The sequence below is a fragment of the Pseudoliparis swirei genome, chromosome 9, assembly GCF_029220125.1.
Source record: "Pseudoliparis swirei isolate HS2019 ecotype Mariana Trench chromosome 9, NWPU_hadal_v1, whole genome shotgun sequence".
Taxonomy (NCBI): Eukaryota; Metazoa; Chordata; class Actinopteri; order Perciformes; family Liparidae; genus Pseudoliparis; species Pseudoliparis swirei.
The window spans coordinates 2,074,713-2,096,314 of NC_079396.1; the positions used below are offsets into that span (position 1 = coordinate 2,074,713).

Consider the following 21,602-nt stretch of genomic DNA (forward strand, 5'->3'; position numbering starts at 1 on the left):
ATATTTTATTTTATAATAATTATATTTTATTTTATGTTAATTCTCTTTTATTTTGTATTAATTCTCTTATATTTTGTATTAATTCTCTTTTATTTTATATTAATTCTCTTTTATTTTATATTAACTATCTTTATTTTATATTAATTATCTTTATTATTTTATATTAATTCTCTTTTATTTATATTATTTTCTTTATTTTATATTAATTCTCTTTTATTTATATTAATTATCTTTTATTTTATATTAATTATCTTTTATTTTATATTAATTATCTTTTATTTATATTAATTATCTTTTTTATATTATTTATCTTTATTTTATATTAATTATCTTTTATTTATATTAATGATCTTTTATTTTATATTAATTATCTTTACTAACATCTACTTAAGTTGTGACCTGAAGTCTGTCCACTGCTGTAGCCACCATGCAATCTATCCACCGCTGCATCTCTGGCTTGGACTTTGACTGGGAAGACAAATATTGATCTTGTCACATTAAACTCTAGAACTCTAACTGAGCTAATTAATTATAGCAATTAACTCTAAAATCCTATCTCATAAAATTTGAATATTTCCTCAGACCAAGTTAAAAAAAAGATTTATAACAGCAAAACAAAATCAAACATTTGAAAATGTGTTTCCAGGTGTTTCGAGTTAATTAGACGATTCAAGTGATTTGTTTAATACCCTACTAGTATACTTTTTCATGATATTCTAATATTTAGAGATAGGATATTTGAGTTTTCTTAAGCTGTAAGCCATAATCAGCAATATTAAAAGAATAAAAGGCTTGCAATATTTCAGTTGATTTGTAATGAATCCAGAATGCATGACATTTTTGTTTTTTTAATTGCATTACAGAAAATAAAGAACTTTATCACAATATTCTAATTTTCTGAGACAGTCCTGTATATATATATATATATAACATCATTTCATATCATCAACATTCCCAGTTGATGCTAATGTTGTGTGAAGTGTTATCTCTCAATATGCAAATGAGGCATTATGTTACAGACATTCCCAGATTGGAAATCTGAACTCTTCAAAATCCTTCATAATTTCTATTATAATAAATAAAATCTGAAAATAGTCCCAAAAAAAAAGTTATATAAATTAGGCTTCATGAAAAAAAACCTCTGTTTAAAAAAAGAGTTGTATTTACCGTTAGAAAAAACGTTATATAAAATGTTAAAAAACAGGGTAAAAATAAAGAATATTTAAAACGTTGAAAAAAACGTTGAAAAAAGTAGTTTTTACCGTTAAAAACAAGTTGGAAATAAAAAATATTTGTTTTTACCGTTTAAAAACCCGTTAAAAAAGAATTGTTTTTAAAAAACGATCAAAAAATAGTTTTTACCGTAAAAAAAAAAAAAAACACTTTTTAGGGTAATTTAGGAAACATCGACTATACAGATGCAAATATACAAAGCAGCTAAATGTATATTGCTATAAATGTTTGTTCCCTTCTTGCTGATGATTATCATGACGACCTTGGACGCCGTCTTTATTAGCATCATCTTCATCATCATCATCTCATCTCTCCTTCTCATCTCCTGTCTCCAGAGCTCTGGGCAGCAGATTCCTGTGGTGGTTGAGAGCTGCATGTGTGTAGTCTCCTGTGTGTAACCTGTGTGAACATGCATGTGTGTTGTCTCTGTGTGTAACCTGTGTGAACATGCATGTGTGTAGTCTCCTGTGTGTAACCTGTGTGAACATGCATGTGTGTTGTCTCCTGTGTGTAACCTGTGTGAACATGCATGTGTGTTGTCTCTGTGTGTAACCTGTGTGAACATGCATGTGTGTAGTCTCCTGTGTGTAACCTGTGTGAACATGCATGTGTGTAGTCTCCTGTGTGTAACCTGTGTGAACATGCATGTGTGTTGTCTCCTGTGTGTAACCTGTGTGAACATGCATGTGTGTAGTCTCCTGTGTGTAACCTGTGTGAACATGCATGTGTGTTGTCTCCTGTGTGTAACCTGTGTGAACATGCATGTGTGTAGTCTCCTGTGTGTAACCTGTGTGAACATGCATGTGTGTAGTCTCCTGTGTGTAACCTGTGTGAACATGCATGTGTGTAGTCTCCTGTGTGTAACCTGTGTGAACATGCATGTGTGTAGTCTCCTGTGTGTAACCTGTGTGAACATGCATGTGTGTAGTCTCCTGTGTGTAACCTGTGTGAACATGCATGTGTGTAGTCTCCTGTGTGTAACCTGTGTGAACATGCATGTGTGTAGTCTCCTGTGTGTAACCTGTGTGAACATGCATGTGTGTAGTCTCCTGTGTGTAACCTGTGTGAACATGCATGTGTGTTGTCTCTGTGTGTAACCTGTGTGAACATGCATGTGTGTAGTCTCCTGTGTGTAACCTGTGTGAACATGCATGTGTGTAGTCTCCTGTGTGTAACCTGTGTGAACATGCATGTGTAGTCTCCTGTGTGTAACCTGTGTGAACATGCATGCGTGTAGTCTCCTGTGTGTAACCTGTGTGAACATGCATGTGTGTAGTCTCCTGTGTGTAACCTGTGTGAACATGCATGTGTGTAGTCTCCTGTGTGTAACCTGTGTGAACATGCATGTGTGTAGTCTCCTGTGTGTAACCTGTGTGAACATGCATGTGTGTAGTCTCCTGTGTGTAACCTGTGTGAACATGCATGTGTGTAGTCTCCTGTGTGTAACCTGTGTGAACATGCATGTGTGTAGTCTCCTGTGTGTAACCTGTGTGAACATGCATGTGTGTAGTCTCCTGTGTGTAACCTGTATGAACATGCATGTGTGTAGTCTCCTGTGTGTAACCTGTGTGAACATGCATGTGTGTAGTCTCCTGTGTGTAACCTGTGTGAACATGCATGTGTGTAGTCTCCTGTGTGTAACCTGTGTGAACATGCATGTGTGTAGTCTCCTGTGTGTAACCTGTGTGAACATGCATGTGTGTAGTCTCCTGTGTGTAACCTGTGTGAACATGCATGTGTGTAGTCTCCTGTGTGTAACCTGTGTGAACATGCATGTGTGTAGTCTCCTGTGTGTAACCTGTGTGAACATGCATGTGTAGTCTCCTGTGTGTAACCTGTGTGAACATGCATGTGTGTAGTCTCCTGTGTGTAACCTGTGTGAACATGCATGTGTGTAGTCTCCTGTGTGTAACCTGTGTGAACATGCATGTGTGTAGTCTCCTGTGTGTAACCTGTGTGAACATGCATGTGTGTAGTCTCCTGTGTGTAACCTGTGTGAACATGCATGTGTAGTCTCCTGTGTGTAACCTGTGTGAACATGCATGTGTGTAGTCTCCTGTGTGTAACCTGTGTGAACATGCATGTGTGTAGTCTCCTGTGTGTAACCTGTGTGAACATGCATGTGTGTAGTCTCCTGTGTGTACCTGTGTGAACATGCATGTGTGTAGTCTCCTGTGTGTAACCTGTGTGAACATGCATGTGTGTAGTCTCCTGTGTGTAACCTGTGTGAACATGCATGTGTGTAGTCTCCTGTGTGTAACCTGTGTGAACATGCATGTGTGTAGTCTCCTGTGTGTAACCTGTGTGAACATGCATGTGTGTTGTCTCCTGTGTGTAACCTGTGTGAACATGCATGTGTGTAGTCTCCTGTGTGTAGTCTCCTGTGTGTACCTGTGTGAACATGCATGTGTGTAGTCTCCTGTGTGTAACCTGTGTGAACATGCATGTGTGTAGTCTCCTGTGTGTAACCTGTGTGAACATGCATGTGTGTAGTCTCCTGTGTGTAACCTGTGTGAACATGCATGTGTGTAGTCTCCTGTGTGTAACCTGTGTGAACATGCATGTGTGTAGTCTCCTGTGTGTAACCTGTGTGAACATGCATGTGTGTAGTCTCCTGTGTGTAACCTGTGTGAACATGCATGTGTGTAACCTGTGTGAACATGCATGTGTGTAGTCTCCTGTGTGTAACCTGTGTGAACATGCATGTGTGTAGTCTCCTGTGTGTAACCTGTGTGAACATGCATGTGTGTAGTCTCCTGTGTGTAACCTGTATGAACATGCATGTGTGTAGTCTCCTGTGTGTAACCTGTGTGAACATGCATGTGTGTAGTCTCCTGTGTGAACATGCATGTGTGTAGTCTCCTGTGTGTAACCTGTGTGAACATGCATGTGTGTAGTCTCCTGTGTGTAACCTGTGTGAACATGCATGTGTGTAGTCTCCTGTGTGTAACCTGTGTGAACATGCATGTGTGTAGTCTCCTGTGTGTAACCTGTATGAACATGCATGTGTGTAGTCTCCTGTGTGTAACCTGTATGAACATGCATGTGTGTAGTCTCCTGTGTGTAACCTGTGTGAACATGCATGTGTGTAGTCTCCTGTGTGTAACCTGTGTGAACATGCATGTGTGTAGTCTCCTGTGTGTAACCTGTGTGAACATGCATGTGTAGTCTCCTGTGTGTAACCTGTGTGAACATGCATGTGTGTAGTCTCCTGTGTGTAACCTGTGTGAACATGCATGTGTGTAGTCTCCTGTGTGTAACCTGTGTGAACATGCATGTGTGTAGTCTCCTGTGTGTAACCTGTGTGAACATGCATGTGTGTAGTCTCCTGTGTGTAACCTGTGTGAACATGCATGTGTGTAGTCTCCTGTGTGTAACCTGTGTGAACATGCATGTGTGTAGTCTCCTGTGTGTAACCTGTGTGAACATGCATGTGTGTAGTCTCCTGTGTGTAACCTGTGTGAACATGCATGTGTGTAGTCTCCTGTGTGTAACCTGTGTGAACATGCATGTGTGTAGTCTCCTGTGTGTAACCTGTGTGAACATGCATGTGTGTAGTCTCCTGTGTGTAACCTGTGTGAACATGCATGTGTGTAGTCTCCTGTGTGTAACCTGTGTGAACATGCATGTGTGTAGTCTCCTGTGTGTAACCTGTGTGAACATGCATGTGTAGTCTCCTGTGTGTAACCTGTGTGAACATGCATGTGTGTAGTCTCCTGTGTGTAACCTGTGTGAACATGCATGTGTGTAGTCTCCTGTGTGTAACCTGTGTGAACATGCATGTGTGTAGTCTCCTGTGTGTAACCTGTGTGAACATGCATGTGTGTAGTCTCCTGTGTGTAACCTGTGTGAACATGCATGTGTGTAGTCTCCTGTGTGTACCTGTGTGAACATGCATGTGTGTAACCTGTGTGAACATGCATGTGTGTAGTCTCCTGTGTGTAACCTGTGTGAACATGCATGTGTGTAGTCTCCTGTGTGTAACCTGTGTGAACATGCATGTGTGTAGTCTCCTGTGTGTAACCTGTGTGAACATGCATGTGTGTAGTCTCCTGTGTGTAACCTGTGTGAACATGCATGTGTAGTCTCCTGTGTGTAACCTGTGTGAACATGCATGTGTGTAGTCTCCTGTGTGTACCTGTGTGAACATGCATGTGTGTAGTCTCCTGTGTGTAACCTGTATGAACATGCATGTGTGTAGTCTCCTGTGTGTAACCTGTGTGAACATGCATGTGTGTAGTCTCCTGTGTGTAACCTGTGTGAACATGCATGTGTGTACCTGTGTGAACATGCATGTGTGTAGTCTCCTGTGTGTAACCTGTGTGAACATGCATGTGTGTAGTCTCCTGTGTGTAACCTGTGTGAACATGCATGTGTGTAGTCTCCTGTGTGAACATGCATGTGTGTAGTCTCCTGTGTGTAACCTGTGTGAACATGCATGTGTGTAGTCTCCTGTGTGTAACCTGTGTGAACATGCATGTGTGTAGTCTCCTGTGTAACCTGTGTGAACATGCATGTGTGTAGTCTCCTGTGTGTAACCTGTGTGAACATGCATGTGTGTAGTCTCCTGTGTGTAACCTGTGTGAACATGCATGTGTGTAGTCTCCTGTGTGTAACCTGTGTGAACATGCATGTGTAGTCTCCTGTGTAACCTGTGTGAACATGCATGTGTGTAGTCTCCTGTGTGTAACCTGTGTGAACATGCATGTGTGTAGTCTCCTGTGTGTAACCTGTGTGAACATGCATGTGTGTAGTCTCCTGTGTGTAACCTGTGTGAACATGCATGTGTGTAGTCTCCTGTGTGTAACCTGTGTGAACATGCATGTGTGTAGTCTCCTGTGTGTAACCTGTGTGAACATGCATGTGTGTAGTCTCCTGTGTGTAACCTGTGTGAACATGCATGTGTGTAGTCTCCTGTGTGTAACCTGTGTGAACATGCATGTGTGTAGTCTCCTGTGTGTAACCTGTGTGAACATGCATGTGTGTAGTCTCCTGTGTGTAACCTGTGTGAACATGCATGTGTGTAGTCTCCTGTGTGTAACCTGTGTGAACATGCATGTGTGTAGTCTCCTGTGTGTAACCTGTGTGAACATGCATGTGTGTAGTCTCCTGTGTGTAACCTGTGAACATGCATGTGTGTAGTCTCCTGTGTGTAACCTCTATGAACATGCATGTGTGTAGTCTCCTGTGTGTAACCTGTGTGAACATGCATGTGTGTAGTCTCCTGTGTGTAACCTGTGTGAACATGCATGTGTGTTGTCTCCTGTGTGTAACCTGTGTGAACATGCATGTGTGTAGTCTCCTGTGTGTACCTGTGTGAACATGCATGTGTGTAACCTGTGTGAACATGCATGTGTGTAACCTGTGTGAACATGCATGTGTGTACCTTTGTGAACATGCATGTGTGTAGTCTCCTGTGTGTAACCTGTGTGAACATGCATGTGTGTAGTCTCCTGTGTGTAACCTGTGTGAACATGCATGTGTGTAGTCTCCTGTGTGTAACCTGTGTGAACATGCATGTGTGTAGTCTCCTGTGTGTAACCTGTGTGAACATGCATGTGTGTAGTCTCCTGTGTGTAACCTGTGTGAACATGCATGTGTGTTGTCTCCTGTGTGTAACCTGTGTGAACATGCATGTGTGTAGTCTCCTGTGTGTAACCTGTGTGAACATGCATGTGTGTAGTCTCCTGTGTGTAACCTGTGTGAACATGCATGTGTGTAGTCTCCTGTGTGTAGTCTGTATGAACATGCATGTGTGTAGTCTCCTGTGTGTAACCTCTATGAATATGCATGTGTGTAGTCTCCTGTGTGTACCTGTGTGAACATGCATGTGTGTAGTCTCCTGTGTGTAACCTCTATGAACATGCATGTGTGTAGTCTCCTGTGTGTAGTCTCCTGTGTGTACCTGTGTGAACATGCGTGTGTGTTGTTGCGTCAGGCCTCCACCACGAAGGGATATTCCGAGTTCCCGGGTCACAGAGGGAGGTCAACCACATCAGAGACGCTTTTGAGAGAGGTGGGTGGAGTTTTGTTTTCACCCGCAATCCTTTTTATGTGCAAGAAAACAAAGTTCAACGACACATCCCCCCCCCCCCCCCCACAGGAGAGGACCCTCTGTCGGACAGCGAGTGTGACCTGGACTCTGTGGCCGGTGTGTTGAAGCTCTACTTCAGGGGCCTTGAGCCTCCCCTCTTCCCCTACGACAGCTACTCCCAGCTACTGGAGTGTGTCCGTAAGTCCCCCCCCCCCCCCCACACCCAGCTGATGCTTATATTGTAATAACGTCACGCGCAATAACTGTCATAACCAAAAAAGCTCTAAATAGGTCCTTTTGACGATCTCGTCGTAGAGGAACCTATTATTGAGGCATTTCCTGGTTAAATAAATAAATAAATAAATAATAAATTTAAAAAATTATTATATTTCGATGAATTCTTCTTCTTATGATTGTCCACTATGTGTTCTTGACATTTGGGGGGCTTTATCATATCCCAAAAGTTGAATATCAGGACCGGTGAAAAACACGACATTTTGGGGTCTCGCATTTGGGCACAACATTTTTTTCTACAGCGCCCCCTACAATATATTTTTGTTCAAAAGGCCACGCTTTTTGCACCCAATGACCGATTCTCTTTAAATTTGGCAGAGATGTCCACTTGGACCTGTTATACAAAAACTATAATTATAGCCATAAGCTCCGCCTACTTAGATTTTTCCACCATTTTTAATTTTGTAAGAAAAACATGTTCTTTCCATCTCTTCCTGAACGCTGGGTCCGATTCCTATGAAACTTTCTGTGGTTCATCATTGGTTCAATCTCATCGAACCTCCTTTAAATCGTGTTAATATCTCATTGCGTTCAGAAAATACGGACCAATGAACTTCTAAGGGGTGTGGCCTATTATGTAAAGACACATGCTCATTTCAAACAGGTTCCTACGTTGCTGAACATTTGTAAGAAAAAAAATATAGATATATATATAAATAAATATATATATATAAATAAATAAATATGTTCATAAGACATCCTACTGTCATGAGGTGTCACGGATGTCGCAGCGACAGAGGACCCAAATGCCGACATAACTTCTGCAAAACCAATATTTAATTTCCACAAACTAGACAGAACGACAAAACGCAGACCAAACAGTACGAAGCCACACTGGGAATGAGACCAACAGGGTTTACATACACAGGCAGGCGGAGGTGATTGGACAACGGGGAACGAGACACAGGTGGACACAATGAGGGCGGGGCCAGCAATCACACAGAAGGAACCAATCAGGACCAGGGCAGCCAATCACAGGGAGACAGACGACACGAGGACTTCAAAACAAGACACAAAACGAGACACAAACTCCAGATCCTGACACCTACGACCTGCTGTCTGGGGAGCGAAGCGGTCGCTACTTGACAGATTCTGCACACACAAAGTCACTTCCACTTCCTCTCCCGTCTCCCTCGCCGCTGCAGGCCCAGTTCTGTTTTCCAACACAGAGTGTGAGTCAGCGTCAGCTCGTCGGGTTGTGAGCCGGGCCGCCGGGTGTTTACTCCCCATAAATGTTTGTGCTTCCCGTCAGCTGCAGAGTAAATCAACCTCAGTAGTTTAGGTATTTGCTTTAAAGTCTGAACCTCGAGGGCGTCACGTCGTCGAGAGTTTATGGCGAAACTTTGAAGCTTCAAACATTCAAGAATCTTTCCTCATAATAAGAAGAATCCTTTTCATTTATGAAGCGCTTTTAAAGTTATTTAAAGATTACATTCACACACCGGAAACACAGCTACGGGGAGCAACTCAGGGGTTAAGTGTATTTGCTCAAGGACACATCGACTAGGGCGGGGGATTTGAACCGCAGACCCCCTGGAAATCTGAACGGTTCAAAATCCTTCAGAATTTCTATTAGAATAAAGAAAATCTGAAATACTGTCAATTCTAATTAAAGAAAATGAAAAAGTGATATAAATTAGGCTATATGAAAAAAAACCTCTGTGAAAAAAAGAGTTGTTTTTACCGTTAAAAAAACGTGACATAAAATGTTAATAGAACCCCGTTAAAAAATATATATATATATTGTCTTTACCATTTTTGTCCTTGTCTGATTGTTATGTAATTTTTATTTATTAGTTGTTGTTTTTGGTTGTCTGGTGTAACTCGTAAAAACTTAAAATAAAATGATTGAATGAAGAAGAAAAAACGTGAAACCCCCTGACCTGCTGACCTCTGACCCCTCCCGCTCCGCTCCTCCAGAGATCGAAGGCGTGTCGGAGAAAGACGCCCAGATCAAAGCCGTCATCTCCACGTTCCCGCGGCCGCTCCTCATCGTGATGCGCTACCTGTTCGCGTTCCTCCATCAGTAAGACGCCACGTGACGCGCAGGTAGCGGTTTTTTTAAACCGATGAGATATAAAAGTGTATAATCCATTTATTTAGCGTGTCTCAGTACAGCGACGAGAACATGATGCAGCCCTACAACCTGGCCGTGTGCTTCGGGCCCAGCCTGCTGAGGGGGCTGGACTCCGACGACGCCGTCGCCCAGCAACCGCAGGTCAACGACCTGGTCAAGACCATGATCCTCCAGCACGACGGCATCTACCCCGGCCAATCGGAGCTGCCGGGCCCCGTCTACGAGAAGCACATGACCCTGGAGCAGGAGTACTGGTGAGCGGGGGAACGTCGTTTTACGGAACGTCTTTTTTAAATTATCCGACAAATATAATTGAATAATGAACATTTATTGTTAAATGAATGAAATGGAGGCTACAGATAATTAAAAAGCATGAATACTAATTATTTAGGGTGGGTCATCTTCACTAATTTATTTCTGTCAACCTCACGCTGGTCATGAGTTTAAGACAAAGATGGCTCTGTGTTCTTCACGGATATTTATATATATATATATATATATACATATTTATATGTATATATATAATATACTGTGTGTCTCTCAGCGTTGTGAGGGGTTAAAGGTCGTGTGTGAAATGTGGCGTGACATCTGAACTGAGCTGTGACCACTTTGGTTTTTCTGCTCGTCTGCAGTGAACCAATCACAGAGGAGGGAGACGGAGAGGCGGAGCATCTGCCCAGTGAGGACGGTGAGGACACACACTCACACACACATGCAGAAACACACACACAAACACACATTCACACACACACATACACACACCTACACAAACACACACAAGTACACATTGTGACTGTGTGTGTGTGTGTGTGCAGAGTGGGAGGCGGTGGCCATGTTTGACTACTCGGCGAGGTCTCTGGCGGAGCTGTCCTTCAAGCAAGGGGAGCTGCTCATCCTGCACAGCAAGGCCTCCTGTGATTGGTGGAGAGGCGAAGTGGGCGGGGTTAAGGGTCTCATCCCTCACAAGTACATCAGCGTGCTGGAAGGGTGAGTGACCCTCATTGGCTGCAAAAACACAACACATGGTGACGTCCGAAATCTAAGATGGCGACGGTGACGTCACAATGACGACGCCCACTTATTGTATACAGCTGTTGTAGAGTTGATACATTGTTACATTGTTACATTGATACATTTTATTTATTTGTCATTATTTTGTCCACTCGCTAGAGATTTCTGCATCATCTTCAAAATGTTCGTTGTGAACTATATTATGAAAATGTGTTTCCTCTTCCTCCTCCCAGATCAGAGCGAGGAGGGAAGAGAGAGGACGGAGGAGGAGGAGGAGGAGGAGGAGGAGGAGGAGGCGGCAGCACTGGAAACCTAACGACAGATGATCCACAGATGGAGAACACAACCCGGTACACACACACACACACACATGCACACACACATACACACGTGTACATGCACACGCACACACACACGAACACACAAATATACACGCATGCACAGGCACACACACACTGACACACACTCGCACACACACACCCACCCAAGCACACGCATGCATACACACACTCACTCACATGCACACACACTCACAGATAGTAATACCCACTTCCATATACTCTCATGAAAGCAAGTGAGTGTCTTAGTAAAGTTGTTGTGTGTGTGTGTGTGTGTGTCTCCAGGATGCGGGTGAACAGCGACAGCGCCTCGTTGCCAGGGAGACAGAGAGGGAGCGACGGGAGCGCCGGTCAAAAGCCGCCGACGTCTCCCGCCACGCGACACCTGCCCGTGTAAGACTCACACACCTGGATGTGCTGCATGACATATACATACACACATATACACACATATACATATATATATATACATGTATATGTATATGTGTGTATAAAGAGAGAAGTATTGGGGATACATATTGTGTAGAAAGATTCAACATGAAGGGAAACAACATCCCCTTTGATACTGTGAAGCAGGTAATGAATGAGCAATAGATCATAATACTTTATATATTATATATATTATAGTATTTTATACTATATGTGTGTTTTAAGGGGTCGCTGGTATCGGCAAACCCACGGACGATCATTTCAGCTCAGCTGTGTGTTGCTTGTTGTTTACTCCTTCAGCTCATTGTTTATTTACATCCCACAACTCTCACACTCTAGTTCAGCCTCACCGCTCTGGTTTTGAGGCCAAAACAAGAGCTAAAAGAGACAAAACAGAGATAAACTAGAATGGGCACTCGGTAGAGCGCATACCTTCACATATCACAAGATTGGGCATTGAATTATGAACATATTGGCATTAGTTGCATGCCAATTGGATAGAAATTGACCGTGCTATGGTAAAAAGAAGATTTTGACCTTTTCATGACCTTGACCTTTGACCCGATCAATCCCAAAATATAATCAAATGGTCCCCAGATAATAACCAATCATCCCACCGAATTTCATGCGATTCGGTTTAAAACTTTTTTTGTTATGCGAGTAACACGCAATACAAATAAATAAATAAATACACGGCGATCAAAACATAACCTTCCGCATTTTCAATGCGAAGGTAAAGAGACCAAAACAGAGCTAAAAGAGACAAAACAGAGCTAAAAGAGACCAAACAGAGATACAAGAGACCAAACAGAGGTAAAAGAGACCAAACAGAGGTAAAAGAGACCAAACAGAGATAAGAGACAAAACAGAGACAAAAGAGACCAAACAGAGATAAAAGAGACCAAACAGAGGTAAAAGAGACCAAACAGAGATAAAAAAGACCAAACAGAGATAAAAGAGACAAAACAGAGATAAAAGAGACCAAACCGAGATAAAAGAGACCAAACAGAGGTAAAAGAGACCAAACAGAGGTAAAAGAGACCAAACAGAGATAAAAGAGACCAAACAGAGGTAAAAGAGACCAAACAGAGATAAAAGAGACCAAACAGAGGTAAAAGAGACCAAACAGAGGTAAAAGAGACCAAACAGAGATAAAAGAGACCAAACAGAGGTAAAAGAGACCAAACAGAGGTAAAAGAGACCAAACAGAGATAAAAGAGACCAAACAGAGGTAAAAGAGACCAAACAGAGATAAAAGAGACCAAACAGAGATAAAAGAGACCAAACAGAGATAAAAGAGACCAAACAGAGGTAAAAGAGACCAAACAGAGATAAAAGAGACCAAACAGATGTAAAAGAGACCAAACAGAGGTAAAAGAGACCAAACAGAGATAAAAGAGACCAAACCGAGGTAAAAGAGACCAAACAGAGGTAAAAGAGACCAAACAGAGATAAAAGAGACCAAACAGAGATAAAAGAGACCAAACAGAGGTAAAAGAGACCAAACAGAGATAAAAGAGACCAAACAGAGGTAAAAGAGACCAAACAGAGGTTAAAGAGACCAAACAGAGGTAAAAGAGACCAAACAGAGGTTAAAGAGACCAAACAGAGGTAAAAGAGACCAAACAGAGGTTAAAGAGACCAAACAGAGATAAAAGAGACCAAACAGATATAAAAGAGACCAAACAGAGGTTAAAGAGACCAAACAGAGGTTAAAGAGCTCTCAGTGAAAGAGGTTCAGAGTTTCCTGCGTCCGTCTCCTCAGGCGTTGACGTCGTGCCCTCTCCCTCGTCTTCAGGTCTCAGGAGCGAAGGCACACGCTGGACACGGTGCGGCAGGCCGGCTTCAGGCCGGACAGACCGGCCTCTGGCCAGGCCGACAAACCGGCCGCGGACAAGGTGGGTCAGCCCGAGTACTTTGGGACTGCAGAGACCTCTGGACCTCTTCATTTAAAACAACAACAACAACAACAACAACAACAACAACACACGTTATGTTCTCCTGTTGTTATGGAACACAGGAGAGAGAAACTGTTTTAATAATTCATATCAAACCATGTGAAACACCAGAGGAACAGAGCCTCAACCTTCAAGATGAAGACGCTGTCATTATAACTCTCTCTCTCTCTCTCTCTCTCTCACTCTCTCACTCTCTCTCTCCCTCTCTCTCTCACTCTCTCTCTCATCACTCTCTCACTCTCTCTCTCTCTCACTCTCTCCATCTCTCCATCTCTCCCTCACTCTTACTCTCCCTCCCTCTCTTCCTTTCTTTCTATCTCTCTTCCTCTCGCTCCCTCTCCTCTTCTTTCTCCTTCTCTCTCTCCATCACTCCATCTCTCTCTCTCTTCCTCTTTCCCTCTCTCTCCATCTCTTCCTCTCCCCATCTTTTTCTCCCTCTCTTCCGTTCTCTCTCCATCTCTTCCTCTCTCCCTCTCCCTCTGTTCCGTTCTCTCTCCATCTCTTCCTCTCTCTCTCTTCCTCTTTCCCTCTCTCTCCATCTCTTCCTCTCTCCCTCCCCATCCTTTTCTCCCTCTCCCTCTCTTCCATTCTCTCTCCATCTCTCACTCTCTCTCCATCTCTCCCTCTCTCTCTCTCTTTCTTACTCTCCCTCCCCATCTCCCTCTCTTCCTTTCTTTCTATCTCTCTTCCTCTCGCTCCCTCTCCTCCTCTTCTTTCTCCCTCTCTCCCTCTCTCTCTCCATCACTCCCTCTCTCTCTCCATCTCTCCCTCTCTCTCTCTCCCTCCCCCTCTCTCCCTCTCTCTCTCAGTTCACGCTGAGCGTCAGAGCGACAGGGTGTGTGATTGAGAGCTGCTGGGCGTTGTCTGTGTGTTTCTCTCTTCTCTATTCTTTCATAGTTGTTTGTATTTAGTTTATGTGGTTTATTAGTTGGGTTTCACAGTAGTTTAATTTGTTTGGTGGTTATTTGGTTTTTCTCTGGGTGTCTTCCCGCTGCCGGTGCCTCACCGGGCTCGGTGCGTGGCAGAAATGTTTGCACCGATTCCCCCCCCGCTGCTCACGAGGAGACACGGGATTAAGATCTCCGGTGACTCCTCGTGCAGCGTGGAGGAATTGGCTCGGGCAGTCGGGAAGAAGGTCGGGTTCAGCAGCGTGAAGTCCGCCGGCAAGATGAACGGCTCGGTCGTGATCTTCCTGGATCAGGTGGGGAAGGTGAGCCAAGTGGTAGAGGAGGGTCTCTCGGTGGGAGATTTGTTTGTGCAGGTGTTTCCGCTGGATCAGCCGTCCACCAGAGTCCTCGTTTCAAACGTCCCTCCGCTCATCTCCGATGAGTTTCTCAGCAGAGAGCTCTCCCGGCACGGAAAACTGGTCTCCCCGATGAGAAAGATCTCATCGGGGTTCAAGGAGAGCGAGATGAAGCACATCATGAGTCATCGTAGATCGGTTTATATGATACTCAACGACCGGAGCGCGGAGTTAAACCTGCGCTTCAGCGTCAGAGTAGATGATTTCAACTATAACGTCTACGCGTCTTCATCGGCGATGAAGTGCTTTCATTGCGGAGAGGAGGGGCACACCGCGAGGGTCTGCTCGAAGCGCGGCGACCCTGCACCAGCTGGTCCGGGCGGCTCGGGTCCGTCCGGAGCGCCGCGTCGCGCTACACCAGCGTGGGGCGCCGCTAGTGCGGCGGCTGCCGCGGCTGCGGCAGCAGGGATTGCAACCGCGGCGTCTCTGAGAGGAGACGCTGCCGGAGCGCCGGCAGGCGCTGCGGCTGCGGGGCCGCCGATTCCAGCGGAGAGCGCGGCGAGCGGCGTCACTGCTGCTGTATCTGACACACATGTGGTGAGTATGAATGAGGGAGTGAGTGATGGTGGTGATGGTGGTGATGGTGGCGATGGGGGTAAGGGTGGCGAGGGGGGGGAAGAGGGTGGGGAGGCTGGACAGGGCAGTGAGGACCAAGAAAATGGAGGGGATGTGGGGGGATCTGCCAAGAGCAGTGGGGTAGAGGCTGTGGGTGAGGTGGGAAGTGGGGAGGAGGAAGGAAAACAAGAAAAAGAAGGGGAAAAAAACAAACAAAAAAAGATTTAAAAAACAACAAAAAATATTGGTGATGGTGGTGATGGTGGCACGGGCTTAGAGGTGGAAGTGGGGAGTGGGGTGGAGAATAAAGAGGAAAGTGGGAAAGAGGAGGAAAAGGGAAATAAAGACGAGGACAAGGGTGGTGAGAAGCCCATAGAGGGGGTAGGGCAGGTGGGTGGAGGCGAAGAGGTGGAGGAGGACGGTGCAGAGGAAGAGGGGGCGGAGCAGGTAGAGATGGATGAGGAGGAAGCAGGGGGGCAGAAAGGAGCCCCAAAAAGAAAGAAGAGCGGCCAGAGTGCCGGCAGCGAGGCCAAGGCCAGCAGGGTGGAGGAGAGGAGGAGGAGTCAAGGGGCGGGGCCGGTGGAGGACAGCAGTGATGAGGAGGGGGCAGACGACAGCGACTCTCCTCTAATTTTAACAAACAGTCAAGCTCAAAAACTTCATACAGTGGATGAAATAAGCCAGTTTTTACACAGAACAAAAAACAAAAGGAAAGTGGAGGTCACGGATCTCTTCTCTGACCTCGTGAACTTTGTACAGTCTTGCCGATATTATATGAAAAGAAAAAGTTTGAAAAGCAAGAGGTTTTAGGATTAAAAAGATTTTACTCAAAGTAAAGGAGTGCATCCAGCAGGGGGAGGTGGAGAGCTCAAATGTGGGTTTTATTTGATTTGTTGATTTTAAGTTTTATTTGTTTTTTAAACTCTTTTCTTTTAATGAACACATTCAGAGTCGGTGTTTTAAACGTAAATGGAGCGAGGGACAGTAAGAAGAGAACATCTATTTATGAATTTAACAAGATGAAAGCCAACGATGTTCTCTTCTTACAAGAGACGCACAGCGACAGCACCAACGAGGCGGACTGGAGGAGGGAGTGGGGGGGGGAAGTCCTACTGAGCCACAACACCAACCTCAGCAGAGGAGTGGGCTTCCTCTTCTCCAGGGCCTTCAGCCCGCGGTCACTGGAGGTCAAACACATCGTGGAGGGGAGGCTGTTCTTTGTGAAAGCACGGTTCGACCTTTTTAATGTTGTTTTAATTAATGTCTATGCTCCAACAACCGGGGCAGAGAGGAAGCTGTTTTTATCCAAAATTAATGATGTTTTAAATGACTGTGCCACGGAAGATTTTTTATTCTTGGAAGAGGATTTTAACTGCACAGAGGATGATTTTAAAGACAGAAATCACACAGAGCCACATCCAGCTTCACAGCAGGTGCTGAGGAGGCTGGTCCATTCTCATGGCCTGGTGGACGTGTGGAGAAGGATGCATCCGGACTGCCGACAGTACACATGGTCCCATGTTAGGGAGGGAAGGATCTCCTCAGCCAGGTTAGACCGTATTTATGTTTTTAAGCACCATTTTAGTATTTTTAAAATGTGCAGCATTGTTCGCTGGTTTTACTGATCACTCTTTGGTTTTATGTCATGTTTTTATTAGGAACTTTTTACCCAGGAGCGCATATTGGCATTTTAATACAGTTTTAACTTTCAATAGGAGTTTTAGAGAGGTGTTGTTTTATTTTGGGGCATTTTTAGGTTGAGGAAGAGTGATTTTAATAATCTTAGGCAGTGGTGGGACCGTGGTAAGGTAGAAATTAAGCTCCTTTGTCAGCAGCACACTTTCAACGTCACTAGAGACGTCACCAGATCTATGAAGGACCTGGAGACTGAGATAGTGGACCTAGAAAGTTTGAGCGAGTCCACAGGAGATCGAGGACATATTGAAGTCCTCAAAGTAAAAGCGGCTCTCGCCGACCTGTTCGAAGTTAGAGTACAAGGCGCACTGGTCAGGTCCCGATTCCAGACCATCGCGGAGATGGACACTCCCTCTAGCTTCTTCTTCGGCCTGGAGAAGAGGAGTGGGCAGGGGCGAGTGATCCACTCACTGCTGACGGACGCAGGGCAGCCGGTTGTGGAGCCAAGCCAGATTCGGAAGCGAGCGGTGGGGTTTTACTCCTCCCTTTATGCCACTGAGTATAGGGAGGAGGGAGAGTCGGCGGAGGGGCTCTGTGGGGAGCTGCCTCAGGTCTCCGAGGAGACTAATGAGGAGCTCGACAGACCCATAACCCCCCAAGAGCTGAAAGCTGCCCTGCAGGGAATGCAGGGAGGGCGCGCCCCCGGGATCGACGGCCTCCCCGCTGAGTTTTACAAGAAATACTGGGATGTCCTCGGAAGGGACATCCTAGACGTCTTCAACGAGAGTCTGGCCTCTGGTTCCATGCCGATGTCCTGCCGGAGGGCAGTGCTGACGCTACTGCCAAAAAGGAAACCCGCAGGATATCGGTAACTGGCGCCTGTGTCTCTGCTGTGTGTGGATTACAAGCTTCTGTCCAGGGTCCTGGCCTCCAGGCTGAGGGGAGCTATGGAGCAGGTCCTCCATCGGGACCAGACCTACTGTGTGCCCGGCAGGTCCATGGTGGATAACGTCCACCTCATTCGGGACGTTTTGGAGGTCTCCAGCTCGTTGGGTATGGATACTGGTCTGATTTCTCTAGATCAGGAAAAGGCTTTTGACCGCGTTGAACACGGTTTCCTCTGGAAAGTTCTGGGGAAGTTTGGGTTCAGCGCTGGTTTCATAGCTAAGATCAAGGTGTTGTACAGTAATGTTGAGAGTGTGCTGAAGATAAACGGCAGGCTGTGTGCTCCTTTTAGAGTGAGTAGAGGGGTCCGGCAGGGCTGTGCTCTGTCCGGGATGCTCTACGCACTCTCCCTCGAGCCCTTCCTCATTAAAATACGCTCTAGCCTGCATGGTTTGGTTTTACCTGGTTTTAATGGAAGAATGATTTTATCGGCGTATGCCGACGACGTCGTTGTTTTTATTAAAAGCCAAAAAGATGTAAACCTTTTAAATCAAATAGTACATGATTTTAGCACGGCATCATCAGCGAGGGTGAACTGGAAGAAAAGCGAAGCCCTCGCTGTGGGGGAGTGGCGTGGCGGCCTCCCGGTTCTTCCACAAAAACTCATATGGAAGACGGACGGTTTTAAATATTTAGGAATATACCTGGGGAAACCGAGCATGGTCCAGAAGAACTGGGAGGGCGTCACAGAGAAGATAGAGGGGAAACTTTCCAAGTGGAAGTGGCTGCTCCCCCAGATGTCTTTTAAAGGTAGAGTACTGGTTTTAAACAATCTTATTGCATCCCAACTGTGGCACAGGTTGACCTGTTTAGACCCTCCCTCGGGCTTCTTAGCCAACATACAAAAGAAGATGGTGGATTTCTTTTGGGAGGGTCTACACTGGGTGCCACAGGGGTGCTGTTTTAGCCAGAGAGGAGGGGACAGGGCCTTGTCCACCTGGCCAGCCGGACGGCCACTTTTAGATTACAGTTTGTTCAGAAGTTTTAACGAGTCCGGGGTTTTAGTGTGGCGAGACGTGGCCAGCTGCATCCTCAGACGTGCTGACAACCTAGGGCTGGATACTGCTCTGTTTTTAATAGACCCCAGCTTTTTAAAACTAAGTGGGCTGCCTCCTTTTATCAGGGTGTTTTAGGTCGTGGGCCCTTTTTTAAGCACGAAAGGTGCCCACAGTCTGACTCTCTGTTCTGGTTGTTGAGAGAACCATTAATTCACGGGCAAAACTAGACATTAGCAGCAGCGTCACCCCTGGACTAACGGGGGCGCTGCTGCGAACAAAGACCCTTTCTCTGCAGCAGTTGGTGGATGCAGTGGGGCCGACGCTGAGCAACCCCCCGGCCCTGGGCTCCTGCTGGGGATGCATTCCGACCGGGTGGCGAGGAGGCTCCTGGAGCTGTGGAGGCAGAGGCTGACCGGGTTGGAGAGGAGCCTCCTCAACGACTACAGCCAGCAGAGAGCAGAGCCGGACCCTGCAGACCCCTTCCCAAACATCTCCCTCAGCCCGGGGCTAGGGGACTCACCGCCCCTGCTAAGAACGAGCCACCCAGAAAACTGCACACTGAACAAAGCAGACAAGAAGACTTTGTATTTTAACCTCGTGAAGAGCATCAACAGGTCCAGACTGTGCAACAGACCGCCCACTGTGTGGTCAGAGAGACTTGGGCATGGAGGCCCTGGCCGCAGTGGGGGTCCTATACAAGCCTCCCCTAAAGAAAAGGACCGCTGACCTCCAGTGGCGGATTTTACACGGTGCTGTCGCGTCCAACGCTTTTATTTCGGTAATCAATCCCGCTGTCCTGAGCCAGTGCCCCTTCTGTGACCTCCGGGAGACTATTTACCATGTTTTTAACGAGTGTAAGAGACTTTTGAGTTTCTTCGCTCTTTTAACAGTGGTTTTTAGTCTTTTAATGTGGTTTTACAGAGAAGGGTTTTATCATGGGAGCTGCCTACAAAAACAGAAAAAGAAAAGTGGCAGCTCCTAAATTTTTTATCCGGTGAAGCAAAAATGGCAATTTATTTAACTAGGAAGTCCCGGGTGGAAAACAGAGAGGGGCAGGAAGCCAGGGCAGTGTGGCTCTGTAACATCAGAGCCAGACTCTGGCTGGAGTTCAGGTTTTACAAACACATTGGAGACCTGGATGCTTTTAAACAACGCTGGTGTTTTAAAGATATTGTTTGTTCTGTGGTAGAGGAGGAGCTGGAGTTTGCACCACTTTTTATTCGGTAAAACATGTTTTCTTTTTTAATGTTTTTAATGTTTTGTTTGTTTGCTTTTATTTTAAATAACCTGATTTTTAAAACACTTTATTTGTAGAGAAACGTGATGGAAAAAATGTAAATAAAGTGTTTTTCAAAAATCAAAAAATCTCTCTCTTCCTCTCTCTCTCTCCATCTCTCTCTCCCTCCCCATATCTCTCTTCCTCTCTCCTCCTCTCCCTCTCCCTCCATCTCTTCCGTTCTCTCTCCATCTCTTCCTCTCTCCCTCTGTTCCATTCTCTCTCCATCTCTTCCTCTCTCTATCTCTTCCTCTTTCCCTCTCTCTCTCCATCTCTTCCTCTCTCCCTCCCCATCCTTTTCTCCCTCTCCCTCTCTTCCGTTCTCTCTCCATCTCTCTCTCTCTCCATCTCTCCCTCTCTCTCTCTCTCTTACTCTCCCTCCCCATCTCCCTCTCTTCCTTTCTTTCTATCTCTCTTCCTCTCGCTCCCTCTCCTCTTCTTTCTCCCTCTCTCCCTCTCTCTCTCCATCACTCCCTCTCTCTCTCCATCTCTTCCTCTCTCCCTCTCTCTCTCTCCATCTCTCTCTCCCTCCCCATCTTTTTCTCCCTCTCCCTCTATCTCTCTTCCTCTCTCCCTCCCTCTCCTCCTCTCCTCCTCTTCTCTCTCCATCTCTCTCTCAGGACATGATCAGCCGTCAGATGAACTCGGTGTTCAAGGAGCTCTTGTCTCGCCAGCCGCCGCCCCCCCCCCCTCGCCGGCCCTCCTGCTCCCTCTTCCTCCTCGTCCTCCTCTTCCTCCTCCTCTCTTCCTCAAACTGCCCCCGCTGCCAAAAAAGTCGTCTTCGGCCTCAGAGGACGGACCCTGTTCCGGCCGGTGGACTAAGAGAGAGGGGGGGGGGGGGATCTGAGTCTCTGATTGGTTGTTTAACGTCGATTACGATGAAGACGTCGATACGTTTGGTGAAGATGTTGATATATTTTTCTGCTGTTTGCGCCGCCGCCATCTCGTCGTGCCGGTGCCGTGTTGCTGTCCGTGTGTCCGTCCCGCTTCGCGTGTTCTCCAGCCTCATGTGGGGGTTCTCTTCTTCTTTAGTTCTCACCAGACTGACTTTTTAAAGCGGTTGCCATGTGCGTACGCTGCCCCCTAGTGGCGGGTTCTGAGATCAGCTCGCCTGAGAAAGAATCAAAGAAACCTGCAGCTCCTCACCGTCGTTTCGCTTGAAAAGATCCGGAAGGTTTGAGATCTGCGTGTTATATTGGTGTTTAATATCCGATCCACGCAATGAATAGGCATGAATGAATAAACTGTGTAATGTAAAGAAATTATACGAAAGACATTTTAAAACTAAAAGAAACTTGATTTAATTGGATGTGATTTTTAAACGGACATATTTAAATCAATATTTTAAAATATTTTTGCAATATTTGGTGTAATTTCATAAATCACGTTTAACAATAGCAATGTTTACCTCCTGTCTAAGGATTTAATATTAAACAAGGAGGACGTACTGATGAAAACCGCTTTAATAAAAAAGAAAACACGTGATATAAAAAGGGGAAAACTGGCATTATTTTAT

At 45.5% G+C, this 21,602-nt stretch overlaps 1 protein-coding gene across 1 annotated transcript; it reads left to right on the forward strand.

Annotated features, from left to right (window-relative positions):
- Window positions 1-7,146: 7,146 nt before the first annotated feature.
- LOC130199779 (SLIT-ROBO Rho GTPase-activating protein 3-like) lies at window positions 7,147-20,908 on the forward strand (the record flags this gene model as incomplete). The annotated part of the gene is made up of 11 exons (XM_056423527.1): window positions 7,147-7,249; window positions 7,337-7,465; window positions 9,482-9,587; window positions 9,665-9,892; window positions 10,271-10,326; window positions 10,454-10,625; window positions 10,883-10,999; window positions 11,273-11,380; window positions 13,215-13,314; window positions 20,707-20,779; window positions 20,862-20,908. Coding segments are annotated over 11 exons (1,239 nt in total), but the record flags the coding sequence as incomplete, so codon positions are not given.
- Window positions 20,909-21,602: the final 694 nt, after the last annotated feature.